The sequence below is a fragment of the Erpetoichthys calabaricus genome, chromosome 1 (genome assembly GCF_900747795.2).
Source record: "Erpetoichthys calabaricus chromosome 1, fErpCal1.3, whole genome shotgun sequence".
In the NCBI taxonomy this organism is placed as follows: domain Eukaryota; kingdom Metazoa; phylum Chordata; class Cladistia; order Polypteriformes; family Polypteridae; genus Erpetoichthys; species Erpetoichthys calabaricus.
The window spans coordinates 282707188-282722589 of NC_041394.2; the positions used below are offsets into that span (position 1 = coordinate 282707188).

Sequence of the window (15402 nt, forward strand, 5' to 3'; positions counted from 1 at the left end):
AACACTTGTTCTGCACTGCCCATCTATCTTCTGATTACCCCATATTTCTCTTTTAGCAGAGGACAGAATATATTTGACTCACTGCTGACTTGTTGCCACAGCTACTGGCAGAGGAGAGGAATGTTTTTCAGTTAGTAAGCTGTGAGGGGTGTCATTCCTACCATGCCGTACTGCACTAAACTACTGCCTGTGGACCCTTTGTGTACATTTGTGTTATTAATGACAAAACCTCTCATTGAAATTCATAAATTGTAAATATTGTAACAGAGCAACATGTAAAACTGCCCAGGAGTAGCTGTGTGTATAAATTGTTTTAGACTTTCTGTTCTGTTTACAAGCATTACGTACTGTTTCAAAAACTTTTAAAATTCAAAAATGCATTTTGCAGTTAGAGGTACAGTTTTTAATTTACTGATTTCATAACATTTAGAAACTAACATAAAAAAGTCAAAGGGTTATGGAAATCTAGGAGTCATTTCTGCTAAATTTATGTCAAATTTAATAGGTCTTTGTTTGTATTAAGGTTTTTACAGCTGTAACACTGAGAACATGCCGGGAATTCACAACTGGACATCCAGTATACAGGTATAAATGCTTACACAAATTTAATTTGTGTTGGAACTTTCCAATATATTTATTACCTTATCTAAATTTCAGTGTTTTTTTTTTTTTTGGCAGATGTTTACCACAGTGAGAGTGTTCAGGCTAAATAATGTAAACGTAACAAATCAAGGACTCAACAAATGTTTTAATGACCTCTGTGAAAATCTTCTAAAGGTAAAGCATCAGTTTTGTGGACAATTGTTGTGTAAAATATTAACCATACAAGTGAGAGATTTTAAGAAAGATGATATACACCATCTTAGCAGAAACACATAAATTACCCTAATACAAACAAGCAACCTTTATAAAACACCATTTCAGCAAACACCATCACATTCAATTCACTAGCATAGAAAACAAAGTATAACTATATGTATTTTTACAGCTGAAGCATAGGCAGGATACATTACTTGGTCTTTGTTACATAATGAGTCAATCACAGTTAATAGTTGAACTTGGTATTCAGGTGGTTTTATGCAAAAAGACAGGCATTACAGCAATAGGTGATTTTCACAGTTGTAAACATATGAGGCAATATTCAGATTTGAGAGCAACAGTCCAAAGGCTGGTATTTCCAGGGTGTCAGAGATTGTGGGGAAAAAACCCTACCTTTATGATCTTCTAAAAGACTGTTTTGCTTTTGACATCCCAGCTGATTTTTGAATCTCTTCCTAATCTTTGAAGTTTGATTAATGGTTTGGCTCTAATTAAAGATCGCATTGACTTACAGTTTTGATGTCTTCTAACCAGTCTTTTTCAGCTGTCTTACTGTTTCTTCTTCTGAGACAATATATCTGCATTAAAGAAAAACAATTTGAGATTTGTTTACAGAAGTAAGATATGTGACAGAATGATGTGTAGTTTTGGTCATTTGAAATGCATGTGGTTTTTAATATTTATTTATTTACATAATATTTTTACACTTCTTGACTTTTTCTATATTTATAGTTAAATTTGATCTCCTTTTGTGTGATTTACTGTCAAAGTGCTACCTTTGGATAAAGTAGTTTTGTGGTTTTTTATAGCAAGGAGTAGTATTATTTTATAGCTTTGTTACTCTTGGTTTAGAGATGTTTGTGTGAAATCTGATTTTCACAAAATTTAACCCATTTCCATGTATGTTGAAAAACTAACTTCTCTGAAGAGTTTCTACTTGTATCTTATGGAGAGGAAAACTTTGGTATAGCTCCATCTTTGCTGAATATCTTAGAGAGCTATTCTATTTATAATATTTGTAAGATCGATTCCTGTAACGGAGCACACCTTCCTCACATGCTATGGGAATGTGATTGAATTACAAACATAGGAAATGCTCCTGTTACCAAAATAAACAGAAAATGAACTTAAACAGAAACAGAAAGTAGACCAGTCGTTTCTTAAAATAATAATGCTAGTTTTTAGCACACAATATAGTTTGTGATTTGTTGTATTACCAGTATTTGCACATGCACCCAGCCTATACTCCCTGAGGAGTTGTCAGAGCACCTTAAAAAGTAGCTGTGTGTCATCATTTTAAAGAAAATTGTTTCCAAAAATCATTTTATATGCCCTTTCTTGAAATTTATTAAAATTGCCACCTGTGAATACTATGCTACTCCATGAGTATGCTCATGTTTCTCTAAACATTGAAATTTTTTAATAAGGGAATGTGTATAACTATTAATCTAAGTAGTTATATTAAATTGTATTTTACTATGAGAGTTGTTATGAACTGAAGTATGGTTGTAAAGTATTGGTAACAAGTTTCAATTTAGTAATTATAGACAAAACTGTTGTTACACATGATGTAAATGGTGTAATTAGGTTAATAATCTCCCAACACTCTCTTCACCACTCTCCTGAGTAATGTGAAATGCCACCATGCCACCAGGGGTAGAACACCTGCTAGTTTTTTTGTAGTTTCTGTTGGAGTTAACATTTTTTTTATTATTAATTTTTATTGTAATCATTCCACACAAATAGATCAATTTATAACCAAACAAAATTGAAGACAGATCAAACCCCACCCCTGAGAAGGAGAGCTTAGCTAAAGGAGAATTGCTTAGGGCTTTTTAATAAGACAACAATAAGCAAAAGAAAGGGAGAAATTAAATATATATGTAAATAAGAGATGGAGAAGGGAATTAAATGCGGTAATAGTTATTTCTCTTATTCTAAAATAATATTGATCAGATCCTGCCAGGTTTTGAAAAAATTTTGTACAGATCCTCTAACTGAGAATTTTTCCAATTTCAAATAATATAAAACATTGGTTTCCTACTGACTTATCAGAGGAGAATTAGGATTCTTCAATTTCAAGGGACTTCTTTCAATTTAACAGAATAAGTCTGCGTGCCAAAAGTGTAGTGAATGCAATCACTGTTTGCTTGTCCTTTTCCACTTCAAGTCCGTCTGGAAGAACACCGAACACAGCTGTTAGTGGGTTAGGAGGGATTGTGACCCCAAGGCTGTCTGAAAGGCACTTAAAAATTTTGGTCCAAAATGATGTTAATTTGGTGCAGGCCCAGAACATGTGACCCAGTGTGGCAGGAGCTTGGTTGCAGCATTCGCAGGTTGGATCTTGCCCTGGAAACATTTTGGACAGTTTTAAGCGAGACAGATGAGCTCGATACATAATTTTTAATTGAATAATTCTATGCTTTGCGCATATGGAGCTTGAGTAAATTCTCTGCTTTGCTACCTTCCACTCCTTTTCTGATATATTGATTAAGAGATCTTTCCAATGTCCTCTTGGATCTTTGAAAGGTAGGGACTCTAATCGGATTTTATATAGTGCGGAAATGGTGTTTAATTCCTCGAAATTAAGCAGTATTTTTTCCAGCATTGTGGAGGGTGCGAGGTGGGGGAAATCGGGCAATTTCTGTTTAACAAAATTTCTAATTTGAAGATAGTGAAAGAAGTGTGTAGCTGGGAGGTTGAATTTTGAACGTAATTGTTCAAAAGATGTAAATATGTTGTCTATATAAAGATCTCTGAGCGTTTTAATCCCAAAACTTTTCCAGGTATTAAAAACTGGATATGTTTGTGAAGGTTGAAAGAGGTGGTTCTCTTGCAGAGGTGCCACGGATAAAAGATTTTCCATCTTAAAATGCTTTCTAATTTGGTTCCATATTCTAAGTGAGTAAAGCACAATTGGGTTATAAGTATATTTGCGATAACTTGCATTTATTGGAGAGCAGAGCAGGGAGTATAAAGAAGTACTACAGGATTTTACTTCTATTGCGGACCAAGCCTGTGTAAGTTCATTTATTTGTGTCCAGGTTTTTATGGCTTGAATATTTGCTGCCCAGTAATAAAACTGAAAATTAGGTAAAGCCATGCCACCTTCTGCCTGAGGTCTTTGTAGGGTTGCTCTTCGGATACATGAGTGTTTTGAGTTCCAAATGAATGAGGTTATTGTTGAATCTAATTGTTTAAAAAACGATTTATTGATATATATTGGAACGTTTTGAAATAAAAAAAAAGAAGTTTAGGAAGGATATTATTCATCTTAACAATGTTAATTCTTCCGGCTAGAGTGAAATGAAGGGTTGACCATCTATCCAGGTCTTGCTCAAGTTTTTTCCATACAGACGGCAAAATTTTGTTGATAAAGAGCTTTATGTTTACTTGTGATATTTACCCCTAGGTATTTAAACTGATCTGCTATGGTAAAAGGTAGGGTGTCCAATCTAATATTATATGCTTGTGAATTCACTGGAAAGAGTGTACTTTTATTCAAATTAATTCTGAGACCAGAGATCTTTTGAAATTCTGTAAGTGCTGTTAAAACTGCAGGTACAGTGTTTTCTGGGTCTGATATATATAAAACCATATCATCTGCATATAGAGAGTTAGCATTTTTGACAGTCCATGTACATCTTTTTGTCAAGAAATCAATGTCGGGTTTCAACATGATTTTCTCCGGTAGAATATTACTACTGCCACTCAGTCTTAGTTAATTTATGAACTTATTTTTCCAAACCTGTTTTTTTGCATGACATAGTTACATGGGACTTCAGTATATATATATTTACTGCTTTACCAGACTGCAAACATGTATATATATATTTTTTTTTTCTAAGTTCCCTTGTGTAAAGGGATCTGCTAAACATACAGTACGTAATAATAGCGATGACAAATTATACAGTGCATCCGGAAAGTATTCACAGCGCATCACTTTTTCCAAATTTTGTTATGTTACAGCCTTATTCCAAAATGGATTAAATTCATTTTTTCCCTCAGAATTCTACACACAACACCCCATAATGACAACATGAAAAAAAGTTTACTTGAGGTTTTTGCAAATTTATTAAAAATAAAAAAATTGAGAAAGCACATGTACATAAGTATTCACAGCCTTTGCTGTGAAGCTCGAAACTGAGCTCAGGTGCATCCTGTTTCCCCTGATCATCCTTGAGATGTTTCTGCAGCTTAATTGGAGTCCACTTGTGGTAAATTCAGTTGATTGGACATGATTTGGAAAGGCACACACCTGTCTATATAAGGTCCCACAGTTGACAGTTCATGTCAGAGCACAGACCAAGCATGAAGTCAAAGGAATTGTCTGTAGACCTCTGAGACAGGATTGTCTCGAGGCACAAATCTGGGGAAGGTTACAGAAACATTTCTGCTGCTTTGAAGGTCCCACTGAGCACAGTGGCCTCCATCATCCGTAAGTGGAAGAAGTTCGAAACCACCAGGACTCTTCCTAGAGCTGGCCGGCCATCTAAACTGAGCGATCGGGGGAGAAGGGCCTTAGTCAGGGAGGTGACCAAGAACCCGATGGTCATTCTGTCAGAGCTCCAGAGGTCCTCTGTGGAGAGAGGAGAACCTTCCAGAAGGACAACCATCTCTGCAGCAATCCACCAATCAGTCCTGTATGGTAGAGTGGCCAGACGCAAGCCACTTCTTAGTAAAAGGCACATGGCAGCCCGCCTGGAGTTTGCCAAAAGGCACCTGAAGGACTCTCAGACCATGAGAAAGAAAATTCTCTGGTCTGATGAGACAAAGATTGAACTCTTTGGTGTGAATGCCAGGCGTCACGTTTGGAGGAAACCAGGCACCACTCATCACCAGGCCAATACCATCCTTACAGTGAAGCATGGTGGTGGCAGCATCATGCTATGGGGAAGTTTTTCAGCGGCAGGGACTGGGAGACTAGTCAGGATAAAGGGAAAGATGACTGCAGCAATGTACAGAGACATCCTGGATAAAAACCTGCTCCAGAATGCTCTTGACCTCAGACTGGGGCGACGGTTCATCTTTCTGCAGGACAACGACCCTAAGCACACAGCCAAGATATCAAAGGAGTGGCTTCATGACAACTCTGTGAATGTCCTTGAGTGGCCCAGACTTGAATCCGATTGAACATCTCTGGAGAGATTTTAAAATGGCTGTGCACCGACGCTTCCCATCTAACCTGATGGAGCTTGAGAGGTGCTGCAGAGAGGAATGGGTGAAACTGGCCAAGGATAGGTATGCCAAGCTTGTGGCATCATATTCAAAAAGACTTGAGGCTGTAATTGCTGTCAAAGGTGCATCGACAAAGTATTGAGCAAAGGCTGTGAATACTTATGTACATGTGATTTCTCAGTTTTTTTATTTTTAATAAATTTGTAAAAACCTCAAGTAAACTTTTTTCATGTTGTCATTATGGGGTGTTGTGTGTAGAATTCTGAGGAAAAAAATGAATTTAATCCATTTTGGAATAAGGCTGTAACATAACAAAATGTGGAAAAAGTGATGCTGTGAATACTTTCTGGATGCACTGTAAGTAATTGTTATCACTATTATTATAAATTATAAATCAATTACTAATATTGCAAAGACAAATATGTCTTGGGTAAGGAACACAGAGGTTTTTCGAGTGAAGGTTGTTGTACACATCAATACTAGAAGTGCTGTTTACCATGCCAATGGGCATTGAGCTCTTAAATTTTTAATAATTTCACCTGCTTGTGTGTGTGTGTTACCCCTCTGTTTCTTACTTCACTTTTTCTAAATATCTGCAATGCAAATTCTGATTTTGTTTTAACAAAAAATAGATTAATGACATTTTTCTCATATTTTTGAAAACAAACGGCCAAGTTCCAAGCAGTGTTATTGAATGCTAATACCCCGGTATGAATTTCTGCCCCTCTCTCTCCACAACAACTCACATTTGACTTCATTTGCATTTCCCTTTCATCTTGAAAAATGCTTTTCTTACCACAGTTATTGACATTATTGATGCCAAGCTAATACACAATTAGTTATAACAAAAGGATAAAAATGGCATTGTTAATAGTACCTAAAATATAAATAAAAAATGTGTGCCGGTACTAATGCTAATCGGTGCTGGACAGTGGTGACATATTGCATAGTGATTAGCATATTCAAGAAAGAGTTTCATTGTACTCTATACATTTGTACATTTGATAATAATGATCCTATAAATCTATGAGGATTGCTATCGCATCATGCAATATTCTATTAAATACAGTTTTATAATCATTAAAATTAATTTATGCTCTGTACTTTGTATTAGTGCTTTATATGAGGTGCAGTTTATTAAGTTTGTGGTTGTTTCTTTTAAATATTTTCATTTTATTTTGATCTAATGTATAAGTCTCTTTTTCCCTGCTATCAACAACCTGTCTACTGTTGTATTTTTAATAATTTAGTTGTATATGTGATTTTGATTTATATGTGTTAGCACTGTTATGTATTTAAGTAAGTAATCAGTTGCATGCGAATGTTCTGCAAGGTAAGATGTTGATACCGCAGAGATTACCTACTGTATATTACTATGTGGTACGTTGCACATTATTTAAAAGCAGTATTGTGCATTATGATATAACTTAGTATTCTCCAAATAGCTGGAAGGAATAGAGCCTTTTACAGCAGTACCAGGCACAAGGGGGAAACACTAATGCACACTCCCAACTTCACACTCATGCAAGGTCATTTTGGAAGTGCTAGTTAACCCAACCTAGAAGAAATCCAGTGCAGACCATGAAACGCCACATAAACAGTGGCAGGTTGTGATATTTAAACCCAGGATGCAGTTCTGCCCAGCATGCTTGTATTATGTGTTATAGTGGTTTATTTTAAACACTCTAGTTTAATGTGATTTCATTTAAACAAAAAAAGAAGATAAATGAGTGTATTTTTTGTGGGAATATCTTCTGCAACTCTTCTTTGTGCCATATGACATCAAATAATACTTTTTCATACTTAAATATTATTTTTGTGGTATTTACATCCACATTTTTAACATATTGTTAAATCTTGCAGAGTCTATATTTTAAGCTGCGTTCCATGATTCCATGCTGTATCTGTCATCTGAACTTTACTGTTGCTGTACCAGAAGATGAACTCATTCAGGTATGAGAAATTAGATTAGAACAAAAAGTTAACATGCAATGTTTTTGATGTAAAAGTTCAGTCTTTTCTTATAAAGTACAAGGGATTTTTTTTGAAGTTTTTTCTTGTCTTTTTAGGCAGTCATGTGTGGGGGGCTATCAAAAGACATGGCCTGTTAAAGCCCATTGCGGCATTCCTTGTGTGATTTCGGGCTATACAAAAAATACATTTTTGTACTTGTTGTTGATTTGCATTTTATTTACCTTTTCATTTATTTACATTTTTTAAATTTACTTTATTCTGTTTTTTTTCTATTTTATATACAAATGTATTTATTGCAGTATTTTATTGAATCTGACTTTTATTAAATTAAAATAAAGGATTTGTATTTGTTAAATTCTCCCTGTTGATCTTTTCGGTTTAGACATTGCACTAAAATAATGGTAAAAGGAAGCAGGACCATCTTAACAGCATTATAGGCCCCCAGGCAAAGCAGTGCAGTGGGGCCCCTACCTACACAACAACTCAGCAAATCACAACATACATAGATTAGCATGGGACCCCTATGCTTGTGGAGCCCCCGGGCAAATGCCCAGTGTGCCCATACGTTAAGATGGCCCTGATAGGGAGGGCCCCATGGAGTTTTTTGCCTGGGGTTTCCAGAGTCCTTAGAATTTCTTCTGGGTATCAGTCGCCTATATTCTAACTTTCTGTAATTATTCAGGACTAGCTGTACCCGGCCACACGTTGCTGTGGCTCAGTCTGGTTAAATGGAAAAGAAAGAAAAGAGAAAGCGCACGTTTCTAATATGTTTAATTTCACAATGCTTGTGGGTATACAATATTTTTTGTTGTTCCATTGTCTGTGCAGATATAGAGATTGTCTGGTTTGCCGACTGTAGAACACGCAACGTATAATTGTCTATGTGAGAAGCAATCTAAACCGCACAATTCTAAAGATTGGCCCTGAGCTTTGTTGATGGTGATTGCAAACGCCAATCGAATTGGGAATTGCAATCTCTTAAATTGAAATGGCATATCCGTTGGAATCATAGGAATGTGAGGAATGAGGACATCTTCACCTTTGAAAGGTCCTGTCAAGATTGTTGCTTCTACGACGTTGCTCATTAATTTTTTTACTGCAAGCCGCGTGCCGTTGCAAAGCTTTGGCTGGTTAATATTTCGCAACATGATAATTGGCACGCCGATTTTCAATTGCAGTACGTGCGGTGGCATCCCTGGCAGATCGAGTAAATTCAAAAATTCAGTTGGATAATTAACCGCTTCGTCTGCTTCCACAACAGTGTCGATGGACTTGTATGTGACTGCCTCGCTTTGAATGTTAGACTGAATAATATTGTTAAGTTCGTAGACGTCTTTGTTCTTGGCCACAAGAATAGCTCGTTCACTCAGCCAATCGTGATTCTTATAATTGGTTTGAATATTGGGAAATACTTTTAAAACCAATTCTTCTTTTGATGTCACTAAATTGCAGAAGTTATGAGGCAATGAAATTCGTCCTGAGGTCAGATCAACCGGCACCTTTCCATTCCCAATTTTCAGATTTCTCCAACCCCGTTATTGACAGTTTGCATTATTTGATCGTAAATGCCTTTTTGCTCAAGCGTTAGCTGAGGAATATTTGATTGCACATACGACAAAAGATCACCCGTGTTGTAATTTTGTTCACGACGCAATTCTACATCGAACGAAGCAGCAGCAGATCGATTCAGTGATGGCATTCCCAATTGATTGAGAACTTTGTTTGTGATTTCTAAGCACAAATCTTCAATCATTATCAATGCTTAGTTGTAGATTTCTGCTGTGAAATCCATGTTCATATTTGAACTTTCCTTGCGTATTCGACGGAAAATATCTTCAGCCATGTACGATTTATATTTCTCCCATAACTCTGTTGGAGATGAAGGAGAGCAGGCGGTCAATATGATTGCAAACAATGCACAAATTTGATTTGGATGTGACGTGTTGCATGCGTCATTAATGTATACATCCGAGTGTCGGTCGTTCTCCAATAAATTCAGAGCTTGACATGTACTTTGGAAAGTGGCATGTGTAACGCCGTTGACAATTCTCAATTGCTGGAAAGACGTTAGACTGGGCACATTTACCAACAGCATGCGAAGAAAGAAGCATTCATCTTGATTGGAATGCACGGTGTACAGTCTGCCTATCGTAGTTTCTTTGAATATGCCAGGTTGTCCGTCGACTCTCCTCGTTTGCGTCGTTCAAATGATTTTATACTCGCATTCCATGTGTAATACGTAGGCACTTCCGAATACAGCAATGTTTTCACAAACGCATCATTTTGACATAACGTGAAGAAAGCAGTTAACGTTGTAGCCGGTGGATTCAGGGCTATTTGTTGCACATTTGCAACTGTGAAATAAACGCGTTGTCCATTTTCTAGATGTACTAGTAAGTGAACAACAGCTGGATTTCGTTCATGTATGGGAAATGAAAGAATTCGCCATACAGCTTCATTGCTGCTTATGTATCTTCCAGCCTAATACTGTGCGATTTCATCGATATGTATGACCACATTCCTATCACTTCTTTCTGGTTGCACGCCAAAAACTGCCATGTCACTGCCTTTATTCACATACTTACAAATGCATTTGATCGATTTAATGGAGTTACAGTATTCTATGTTTATGTGCGCTTAACAATGCAATCGGAAACATGGAAATGGAATCGTAAAATTGGAAATTTGGAAATCGCAAATGAATTGTAAATCGGAAACATTGAAATGGAATCGTAAAATATTTTGTATAGCGTGTGTTGCTTTTACATCCAACAGATGGCACTGTTTTTCAAAAAAAGCATGTTTTTACCTGTCACAGGTGTGACATCTATACAATAGTAGGTATATAAAAACGCGTGTATTCGAATGCAACATTGTTTCAAAATTTCAAAGCAATCGGTGAAGAACTTTCAGAGATTTAAGATTTTGAACAAACGAACATTTACATTTTTATTTATATAGATTGTTGGACATAGTGGAAACTGCTTTAAAATATTTCATTATCCATGATTTCATTTAATAAAAATGTGTTCAATTTATAATTCAAGAAGTTTTGGTATCTTTTTAATGGTTGAGTCTTTGTGTGGCATTAACACTAGAATTACCAGAGCCAACGAAAAAAACTCGTAAATCCGGCCCACCTTAAATCCCTTCATACCTCCCCGTCAGCATCTTTTGTCTTCTAAATGTGCCGACATGTAGCCTGCTATACCAACCCCAGCTCCTAACCCCGCACCCCACCCCCCACCGCCTCAGAACGGGCAAGAAGTTCACCCAGTTCCTGCCTTGATTGATTATCTGGGAGTGAGCTACCCAGAATTGTAAGGAGAAATAATTTGATGTGTGTTTTGTGTCTACAATAATCTATGTTAACACATCATTAAAACAGAAACGTTTTTCATGTTTTAGTAATAAATAACAAAATGTAGACATGAACTGTATAATGTGTGAAGGCTGATGGCCAAATATCAAATAAACACTTTCACAAAAGGTGCAAGTACAATACAACAGCTTCCGTGGTGCTGTGGTTAGAGCTGCTGACTTATAATCCAGAGGTTGTGAGTTCGAAACCAGCTCCCTGGAAAATTTACCATTTAGAGTAGTGAGCTGCTCTTATCTATATATATAATTCACTAAGCCGCCGACAAGTAGCCACCCATGGAAAGCACTCCGGAAGGGGTGTGGATTCACTAAGCCGCCGACAAGTAAGACGCCCATGGCGCACGCAGGAAGGAGCCACGCCCACCAACTCTAAGACCATTGGATACGACGACAACTCGCAGAGCCACACCCACCAACTCAGACGCGACGACTCGGAAAAAATGCCGTCATTTATGTTCATCTGTGCTACAGTACACATGCACCTCTGAGCCACGTTGTCTTTTCGGTTACGATGCACGACCGCGTGCACCATAGGAGACTGTTTTACACGCTACATACAGCAATTCGCATCCGCGTCAAACATGCGTCGTCTTAGATGGTCCTGCAGGAACACCGAAAACGTTTCCCCGCCCACCAACACTCCTTATTCCCCGACCGGCCTCCACCGCATCCGTGACAAACATGCGTCTTCTTAGATGGTCCTGCAGGAACACGGAAGACGTTTCCCCGCCCACCAACATTCCTTTTTCCCTGGCCCGCGTCTACCCTCACTCTCTAGGCATTCACACTGCCTGCTTATGTGCCCAGACGCAAAAACTCACTGACTACCCAGTTAGTCCCTTTCGTCTGTGCTAGGAGTCCACATGCACCTCTGAGCCACATTGACTTTTCATTATTCTTTTCGGTTACGACATCCGACCGCATAAACCATCGAAAACCATGGGAAAGGAACAACGAAGCCCCGCCCAGAAACTCTAACCCTCCTCCCACATGATCGGGAACGCACCTCAGAGCACTGCCCGCCAACTCGAACAGCTCATCAAACACATACTCACTCACTTTGCTCTGTGCTGCTGTCCAAATCCAGCTGTGAGCCACGTTGACTGTTTTGCCCTCCATGGCTATCGCTTCAAATGTATTTCATGGAAACAACACTTCTTTCAATGTTATAGAAATTCCTGCATCAGGTAACTGTTTCTATCAGTCGGGTTTTTTTGGAAAAATGTCATTGACGAAACTGTTGCTCTCAAACTTCGCAACATGGCTGTTTGCTTTGTTTGCCAACATTGGGATAACTTCGGCAACATGGTGTCCGTTGTTGTTAGTCACAGAGGCATTGTTATACAGTCTGCTCAACAATACGCTGACTACATGAATACGTCCGGAGTCTATGGTGGCGAGGCAGAAATTGTGGCAATGTCCCAAATCCTTCCAGTTACTATAAGCATTTACTTCCAAGAACGTCCTCATGCCTCTCCTCGAGTTTACAATCTGGCCCAGCGTCTCTCCATAACCTTCTGGTGACATCTTTTGATGCTGTCTGTATGTGCACACAGGGTGCACACCCACTTGCTTGCCACACTAATGTGACGTCACCTGCCCACTCTCCTCTTCCTGAAAAACATTTAAAGACACGCTCCCCTGAACACACGCATTCCACACAGGACTTTTAATGCACCTTTTGTTCCAAAAGCTTCCGAGTGCAGAGATATCTGAACGCACATTTAAAAAAACACAACACTAAACGAATTATGCAATGTGAACATTGCCAACAATGCTTCAAAACAACTCGCGCTCTCAAGAAACACTTACAAACTCATTCCACTCTCACCTTCTATTGCACATTTTGTAACGAGGACTTCACAGGTGAGATGGATCTCCACAACCATATGCAGATCCATTCAACACAAAGATTTGTATGCAAAATTTGCGACAAACACTTTCACGCATGCAAATACCTTACTAACCATCTCAAACACTGCTCCAAAACCTTCACGCGCCAGAAATCTCTCAAAGCACATTTAAACACCCACTCCACTGAACAAACTCATTCCAAACAGATCTTTCAATGCACGATTTGTTCAAAAACGCTCCGAGTGCAGAGATATCTCAACATGCATTTAAAAACACACTCCACTGAATAAATTATGCAATGTGAACATTGCCAGCAATGCTTCGACACAACTCATTCCAATTCCCTTCAATGTCAACACAACACTAAATTGTTCATGCACAAACATTGCATTCAGTTTACTGAAGTTTAAAACTGTCACATCTGCAACCTCACAAACTGTCCTTATTCCCCGGATATGCCTGACCCCGTCAGATTCAAATTTGCCTTTTACTTTTACCCGAAGACAATTTCCTGTTCGATTGGCATTTGCGATGACAATTAATAAGGCACCGGTTTAGGTTTAGGTTTAGGTTTCTTTATTTAGTCATGTTTACACAAGAAAACATGAAATTTGCCTTCTCAGTTGCATCTAAAAACAGATAACAGACAGAATGAAATAAAACAGACAAATAGAAATAAGAAAGGTTAAGGTAAGGCAGTTAGATAAAACATATTTACACCAAAAAAAAAAAGGTAACAGGATATATATCAAAACCTTAAACATTATCTCTGATATTTCTTATTGAAAAGTCATATGGCACTAGGAAGAAAGGAGTTTCTGGAGCGATTTGTGTGGGTTTTCAAAGCAACTATCCTTCCTGATTTACTGAAGTTTAGTTCTACATGTAATGGATGTCTGTCATCAGTTGAGATGATTTCCAGTTTCTTTAGCATTGCCGTCTGACACACACTAGTCAAATCATCTACATCAGCCCCAATAACTTTAGCTGCATACTTCGTAATCTGCTGGAGCTTTTTTGAGTTTTGGTTTGTCAGACTATTAAACCAGGCAATGAAACTGAAAGTGATCACAGACTGGATCATACTGTGATAGAAGGACAACATGAGGTCCTTGTCTACTTTAAATAGTTTGACTTTATGGAGGAGAAATAAGCGCTGGTTGCATTTAGAAAATAATTTTTTTGTATTTATATTCCAGTTAAGATTGTTATCTAGGTAAGTTCCTAAGTATTTATATTCATTCACTATTTCTACCTCCTCTCCCAGAACTACAATAGGTGAACATACAGATTTCTGTCTCTTAAAATCAAATATCATTTCTTTGGTCTCTTTTACATTCAGAGTGAGAGAGTTATTATTGCACCAGTTTACCATACAGTCCACTTGATTTAGATAGTGGCTTTCATCCTCCCCAGATAAGCATCCTATGATCATGGTGTCATCCGCATACTTAATAATGGAGCAGTGGTCATTGTTCTGTCTCAGGTCACTTGTGTACAGAGTAAACAGTAATGGTGATAAGACACACCCCTGTGGACTTCCTGTGTTTGAATGAATGGCTATTGAAAAAGTGTCCTGAACTTTAACTGTCTCTGAACGATTTAAAAGAAAGTTCTGAATCCATAGTGTGATAAATGGGTTTACATTCATACTGTTTAATTTCCCAATCAGTATATGAGGCTGTATAGTATTGAACGCTGAAGAAAAATCCAAAAATAGTGCTCTGACATATGAACCAGGCTGATCAAGAAAGGTATAGATTTGATGTAAGATAACAAGCAGAGTATCTTCCACACTTCTGTTTGCACAATAAGCAAATTGATTGTTGTCTTGAAAAGACTTTGTCTCTGCCATTAAAATGTTTTTCACCAAGTGTTCAAAGCATTTTGTTGGAATAGATGTAAGTGCCACTGGTCTATAGTCATTTAAACAGCTTGGCCTAGAAACCTTAGATACAGGGGTAATGATTGATTGTTTCCACAGATTAGGTACAATACCACAGGTCAGAGACCAGTTAAAAAGCAAATGAAAAACTGGGGAGAGCTGCTTAGAGCAAGACTTTAAGAGCCGACCTGATATGCCGTCTGGCCCCACTGCACTATTTGTTTTGGCCTGCCGCAAGCCTTTTTCCACTTCAGTTAAACTGAACCCAATCACAGCAGAATACCTGGTGTTTTTATAAAGCATTTTCTTTA

The 15402-nt window shown here is 37.8% G+C and overlaps 1 protein-coding gene across 11 annotated transcripts in view; it reads left to right on the top strand.

The window, feature by feature from the left end:
* The window catches only part of c2cd5 (C2 calcium dependent domain containing 5), a 196939-nt gene that overhangs the window by 133712 nt on the left and 47825 nt on the right, over window positions 1-15402 (top strand). For all 11 annotated transcript variants that reach the window (XM_051930042.1, XM_051930024.1, XM_051930031.1 and 8 more), the window contains 3 exons: window positions 524-585; window positions 679-777; window positions 7861-7950. In XM_051930042.1, coding sequence (XP_051786002.1) covers window positions 524-585; window positions 679-777; window positions 7861-7950 — 251 coding nt within the window. The remainder of the gene's footprint in view (window positions 1-523; window positions 586-678; window positions 778-7860; window positions 7951-15402) is intronic.